The 7145-nt window shown below is 50.4% G+C and overlaps 1 protein-coding gene across 1 annotated transcript in view; it reads left to right on the top strand.

The window, feature by feature from the left end:
* Positions 1-2741: 2741 nt before the first annotated feature.
* LOC107124014 (cystatin-A-like) overlaps positions 2742-7145 on the top strand; it is an 11519-nt gene continuing 7115 nt past the window's right edge. The window contains exon 1 of the mRNA XM_015427396.1: positions 2742-2898. Coding sequence (XP_015282882.1) covers positions 2833-2898 — 66 coding nt within the window. The 5' untranslated portion in view covers positions 2742-2832. The remainder of the gene's footprint in view (positions 2899-7145) is intronic.

Below are 7145 nucleotides of genomic sequence, written 5' to 3'. Positions count from 1 at the left end.
GGGGGGCTCTGCAAATTACCTGGCTGCTTCTTGCTCCTCATGGCCCAACTGAGGGCTGCTGGGAGCAGGGGGCGGGGTTTGCTGCATGTGCCCACCCCCTGGGCTCCTTACTGCTGGAGCTCCGCTCCTGTGCGCTCCCGCAGGAAATGACCCCTGCTTAATTTAAAGTGTAATAAGAAAACAAACGCCCTGGATTGGCCCTCATCGACTGGTTGGACGGTTGTAGACCCCAGGGTGCGACACGAGAACCAAGAAGCTTTGGGGTCCTGGACAAGGGCTTGCACATCTGGCCACACCTAAATTTTTATACTGGCAGCCAGGAAGGAGACAGCAGCTGTTCTGCAGCTGATGAGATGAATTTGCTGAATCGCTTGTGGTTTTGTGGTGGTGTTCTTTAGAATGTTGTTTTAGGTGGTTGATCCTGTTGAGAGAGTCGTGCAAAATGCTTCTGAAGCAGAAAAACTGGGTCTTGAAAATCCTTTGTGTGTGTGTAAAGGTGTGGTCAAGTCATAGCTGACCTATGGTGATCCCAGCGAGGGGCTCTCGAGGCAAGTGAGGAGCAGAGGTGGTCTGCCATTGCCTTCCTCTTCAGAGTCTGCCTTGGAGGTCTCCCACCCAAGACTTATGGCGACCCCAGTGAGGGGCTTTCAAGGCAAGGGAGAAGCAGAGGTGGTCTGCCATTGCCTTCCCCTGCAGAGCCTTCCTTGGAGGTCTCCCACCCAAGACTTATGATGACCCCAGGGAGGGGCTTTCAAGGCAAGTGAGAAGCAGAGGTGGTCTGCCATTGCCTTCCCCTGCAGAGGCTTCCTTGGAGGTCTCCCACCCAAGACTTATGATGACCCCAGGGAGGAGCTCTCGAGGCAAGTGAGGAGCAGAGGTGGTCTGCCATTGCCTTCCCCTGCAGAGTCTTCCTTGGAGGTCTCCCACCCAAGACTTATGATGAACCCAGGGAGGGGCTTTCAAGGCAAGTGAGGAGCAGAGGTGGTCTGCCATTGCCTTCCCCTGCAGAGTCTTCCTTGGAGGTCTCCCACCCAAGACTTATGATGAACCCAGGGAGGGGCTTTCAAGGCAAGTGAGGAGCAGAGGTGGTCTGCCATTGCCTTCCCCTGCAGAGGCTTCCTTGGAGGTCTCCCATCTAAGTACTGACCCTGCTTAGATTCCAAGATCTGATGAGATTGCGCTATACCGTGCTGTCTTCCCTCCCTAAAAATCCCTTAAAGTATTGCAGCTTTCAAAATGGGATTGAAACCCTATATAAGTCCTTGGACCTTGTATGTTTTGATTTCGACCAGGGGTCATTTCTTAGAAAAAGAGGTGTAGGAGCTCATTAGCATAACTAATTAGCATAACTTATTTGCATATGCCACACCCCCTGACATCACCGGAAGCGTGTCAGAAGGCAACACCCACCACTCAGGCTTCACTGGACTGTTTTGGATTGCTAGCTATTGGGGGGATGGGGACGTGCAGATCTGTCCTCGCAGAGGAGGGAGAGCTTGTACCTGAATAAAACTTGAAGGTGCCACTGGACTGCTTTGGACCGGGGGGGGGGCTTTGCAACTTACCTGGCTGCTGCTTGCTCTGAAGGCTGCTGGGAGCAGGGGATAGGGCTTGTTGTATGTGCCCAACGCCTGGGCTCTTTACTGCCGGAGCTCCGCTCCTGTGCACTCCTGCAGGAAGTGACCCCTGATTTCGAACAATGATGAAAACGTGTCTCCCAAAAGCCAGTAATAACCAGGAATCTGAATTGCGCTTGCCTTTATTTGTTTGGAGTGCCGTGGTGGCTCAGAGGTTAAGAGGCTGAGCAGCAGACCGGAAGGTCTGTAGCTCGGCAGTTTGAGACCCGAGTGCCGTGTGACGGAGTGAGCGCCCGTCTCTGGCCCCAGCTCCTGCCAACCTAGCAGTTCGAAAGCAAAAAATCACAAGTAGATAAATAGGTACCACTCCGGTGGGAAGGTAACAGCGTTCTGTGTGTCTCGGCATTTAGTCATGCCAGCCACATGACCACGGAGTAGTCTTCGGACAGCGCTGGCTCTTCGGCTTGGAAACGGAGATGAGCACTGCCCCCTAGAGTCGGATTCGACTGGCTTTCGAGCAAGGGAAGCCTTTACCTTTTACTTATTTGTTTATTTCCCACACTTCTCCCCTCACAGCTGGAACTCAAATTGCCGTGAGAACATCACTCTCCCGATCTCCCTTTCCTCACAACAACAACCCCTGTGAGGTAGGTCAGACCAATAGTTTGCGACAGGCCTGAGGTCACCCAGCAAGCTTCCACGGTGGAAGCGGGGATTCGAACCTGGTCTGCCACTCAGTTCACTACACCATGCTGGCTCTCAATTGTGCCCGTGCAAAGGGAGGTGTTGCTCAATTCTGTTTGAGAAAGCCGAACTTCCAGATATGACTCTCCCAGTTGTTTGTTGAGCAATGGCAGAGGAATTGCTGTCCTCTTCCAAAGAGCAGCTTGTCATGTGAAGCTGGTGGGTGAGTCAGGAGGATTCCACACCCTTTCGTGAGGGAAGCACCACAGAATTAAAAAAAAACTAATCGTGCCCTATTAATTATCCTATCCCCTGCATCTCCATACAAAGACAATTGTTCTCTTAAACCAACACAGTTTTTTTTAAAAGTGTTCTAGTGTTTACCTGTATGGGTGGACTTCCCCACCCCTCTCATCCCCTACCTTGACGAGTTAAACTCAGAAGTCACATGACCTGTGAGGGAGTATATAAGCACCTCATCCGCCCAGGGAGTCTCTGAACTAACTTCTGCCGCCGACTAGACTTCTTCTCAAGGACTTTCCAGCCCTCTCAGAGAGTTGCCGTTGTCACCATGATGCCTGGAGGTTTAACGGCTGCCAAACCAGCTACGCCTGAGATTCAACAGCTGGCAGAAAAGGTGAGCAAACCCCCCCCCAAATACCCCACTGAGATAGGCACGCCAGAATGGAATATTAAAGACCTTGTCTTTCAACACAGCTGAATTCCGGAAAGAGTACAAGTGCTTATTTCACATTGTAGACTAGCATCCAGGAATTGCCTACCTGGATATACTGGGCTGCGTCTTTATGTAGCCTCAGCAGAAGGTGGAATTGGAAGGAGGTGTTTCCCATTCCCCCCAGTAGAAGAAGAAGAAGAAGAGATTGGATTTATACCCCGCACTTTACTTGGAGTCTCAGAGCAGCTGACAGACTCCTTTCCCTTCCCCTCCCCACGACAGACACCCTGTGAGGTGGGTGGGGCTGAGAGAGCTCTGACAGAAACTGCTCTTTTTCAAGGACAGCTGTGCCAGAGCTTGTGGCTCACCCAAGGTCATCCAGCCAGGTGCAAGTGGAGGAGTGGGGAATCAAACCCGGTTCTCCCAGATTAGAGTCCGCGCACTTAACCACTACACCAAACTGGCTCTCACTAACCACTTGTGACTGCGGAAAAGCAACACTGGGGGTTGGGGAAACCTGCATTGGGTACTCGGGAGCAGTGTTCCCTCTAAGCTGAGTTCGTGTGAGCTAGCTCACAGTTTTTTAGCCTCTGGCTCACACATTTCTGTCTTAGCTCAGGAAGGATGGGGCTCCAGAGCAAAGGAATTTCTGCAGCAGCCAAATGGCTGGCTCACAACTTTCATGCCAGTAGCTCACAAAGTAGGATTTTTGCTCACAAGACTCCACAGCTTAGAGGGAGCATTGCTCAGGAGGTAGAGTTGCCGGGTCCCCCTGGCTAAGACAGGGGATGGGGGGGGGTAGGGTTGTGAAATCCAAGCTGGGAAGCCTCTGGAGATTTGGGAATTCAGCCTGCGGAGGACAGGGACCTCGGTGGGGTACGATGCCCTAGAGTCCACCTTCCAAAGCCTCCATGTTCTCCAGGGGGACTGATCTCTAGTCTGCAGATGAGCTGTCAATCTGGGGGAAACCCAGGTCCCACCTGGAGGTTGGCATCTGTATCTGGAGGGCTTAAACAGGCGAGACAAAGATCCTTTAAGAAGATACAAACATGCGTTCCCCAGCCTGCCCGCCCTAAAAATGCCAATAACAAAGTTGGAATAGTGAAACTGAAAGCCAGCAGAGTGGAAGGGCTAAGCGCCCCCTCTCCCTTCTGTGCACAGTCTGTAATTTGCAATGGATTGGGTTTTTATTATGGTTGCCAACCTCCAGGTGCGGCCTGGAGTTCTCCCAGAATTACACCACGCCTCCAGACTACAAAGATCATTCCCCCCCTGGAGGAAATGACAGCTGGGGAGGGCAAACTCTATGGCATCACATCCCCACCAAGTTCTCTCTCTCTCTGCCCAAACTCTGCCTTCCTCAGGCGCTGGCATCAAATCTCCTGGAATTCCTGGAGCCAGAGTCGGCAAGTCTAAGCCCTGAGGTCGTGCCGATTGAACAGGCAGAGAGAGAGAGTCCTTTTTGTCTGATTTTTGTCTTCTCAGTCCAGCCAGCCAAGCTGCGTGGCTTTGCAGTTTCCTAAGTCTCCCATAGTGTTGCCAGCTTCCATAGGGTTGCAGCCACCTGGGGGGAAGCATAAGGTGGGGTGGGGTTTGGGGAGAGGAGGGGCTTCAGTGGGGTGTAACACCATAGACCCGCTCCAGGTCTCTGTCGCCTGGAGATCAGTTGTAATCCCAGGAGATCTCCAGCCACCACCCGGAGGTTGGTAACCCTAGCCTTCCACTTTGTGTCATTTCCCCCTTTGGAGGCTCACAGGGAGAAATGGGGAAGATCTGCTTCTTCCAGTGCTGTCTGTGGGCACTGTGCAGCATCCAGCCTTCTGTGTGCAGGGTTTGAGGCGGGATCGGATTCCGCCAGGTGCCTCTCCGTCTTTGGCAGGAGAAAGGAAGCTATGCAATAATGCGAAGAGAACAGAGGAGTAGATTTCTCCATTGTAGACGCCTTGTTTCTTCTCTCCTACCCTGCCCGATTCGCAATGTCCACCCTGAGTCGTTCATGTATTGACTAAGTTTGGAAACAGAATATAAACAAGCAGGTACCTGCGACAGAATGTGGATTGTGTCTAGGGCTGCCAGCAAAGAAGGAGCAAAAGCAGCTGTGACCAAATTATGAATGTTGTTTCAGTTATGCTCAGCAACTTTCAGATCTGAATAATTCATGCACAAAATTGGTTTTCATAAAGTCACATAATCATATGACTGTCCCAATCCAAAAGGTATGCCGATACATCCTGGAAAAGTCCCAAAGGAAAATAAGTTATCGCAGTTTCAGTGGGCAATGTTCTTCGGACAATTCGGGGATCGTTTTCAAAAATTCATATTTCGTCAACCGTTCAGTAGAAAAATCAATGGTCCCGGCATGGGGAGTCAATTTGGAACACCCGTTTCACTCCTAGTTTCATCAAGTTCGGGACGCCAATATACAGCTATTCAAATGCAAATACCAAATTCCAATAAGTCGGTATTCACCTTCAAGTGTGATGTTATACTTTGTTTCGTGACTGTCTCTCTTCTTACACATAACCTCCGGGTGCGAGCTGGAGCTCTCCGAGAATTACAGATCATCTCCAGACAATAGAGTTCAGTTTCCCTGGAGAAAATGGCTGCTTCGGAGGGCATTACACCCCTCTGAGGTCTCTTACCTCCCCAAGCCCCACCCTCCAGAGGCTCCACCCCCAAATCTCCAGATATTTCCGGAGCAGCGGTTGGCAACGCCAATTGTGTCAACTATTGCATAAAAGAAAGACCCCAAAACTCAATATATCAGGGCTTCAGAGCCACTTTCCCAGTGCCCCAGGTTAAGCTTTTCAGCAATATGGGGTCACTTTGCCTCAGGTTGGGGCAAGAAATGGCCTTTTTACCTTGTCCTCAGTAAGAAGGACTTCCAAGGAGGGATTGTCTAAACTGCTGTGTTGTCCCATGAAATACTGAGCTGTGTACTTCAAAAGGCACTTGGTTCCTGCAAACCTAAGGAGTGCCCTTACATGCTGGTTTTTCTGGTCTTCTCCAGTCACACCCAGAGGTCATTTCGTAGAAAAAGAGGTGCAGGAGCTCATTAGCATAACTCATTAGCATAACTCATTTGCATATGCCACACCCCTTGACATCACCGGAAGTGTGTCAGAAGGCAACACCCACCACTCAGGCTCCACTGGACTGTTTTGGATTGCTAGCTATTGGGGAGGGGGGGAACGTGCAGATCTGTCCTCACAGAGGAGGGAGAGCTTGTACCTGAATAAAACTTGGTCTTAAAGGTGCCACTGGACTGTTTTGGACTGAGGGGCCGGAGGGAGCTCTGCAACTTACCTGGCTGCTTCTTGCTCTGACTGAGGGCTGCTGGGAGCAGGGGGTGGGGCTTGTTGCATGTGCCCACCCCCTGGGCTCTTTACTGCCAGAGCTCCGCTCCTGTGCGCTCCTGCAGGAAATGACCCCTGGTCACACCCCTCCTGGACTGAATTCAGTGGGGAATGCTGAGGGGAGATTGTATGCAGACAAGTCGTGCTACCAGAATTGAGCGACCTTTTCAGATGATCAATTTGACACAATGGGGATTTCCTGTCAGGGAAAAATATGCCCATATTGTTACAATATTATGAACTGAATTTAGTCATTCATATTGAACATTCACAAGGCAGCTTATTGACAAACGTTCCTATTATTCTAGGGAGGAAATGTAAAATTTCAGAGATGTGAGAAGAAGAAGTCCATGGCTGCATAAGTTGCTGAGGGAAGGCAGCTTCTCCCAGTCCTAACGTGGCCTTTTGTGTCAGAATTTCCCTGCGCTCCTTCTCCAAAATAACTGGTATCCTGAAACAAACTTGGACACTGTAGTGTATTCAATAGCTGTCACTGAATGCCTAAACATGTATGCGAATCACCTCATAGAAAATCAATGTTAAGCTTCGTCCTGGGCTAGGATCCTAATGCACCCAATTGCATAGCTAGCCCAGGAAGAACCAACCAATCGCACATCAGCAGGCCCCCTGAGTGGGAACATCGATGATTGGTCCTTATAAAGACAATCTCATTGGTTGATAATGTACAGTAAAGGCGTGGCTATATTAGCCGGGAGAGTTTAAAAAGGGAACAGTTTTAATGCAAAAGCTGTTCTGGCTATCTGATGTTGATCTGTGTTGGAGTTGTGTTTGAGTTGATGAATAAAGCTATCTCTTTGCTAAATCACTCTCCGACTTCTTTGTTAAGCGAGC

The sequence above is a fragment of the Gekko japonicus genome, unplaced genomic scaffold (genome assembly GCF_001447785.1).
Source record: "Gekko japonicus isolate JY-2015 unplaced genomic scaffold, Gekko_japonicus_V1.1 scaffold2306, whole genome shotgun sequence".
NCBI lineage: Eukaryota > Metazoa > Chordata > Lepidosauria > Squamata > Gekkonidae > Gekko > Gekko japonicus.
The sequence above is the reverse complement of the archived record's forward strand: the minus strand, read 5'-3'. Positions and strand labels throughout refer to the sequence as shown.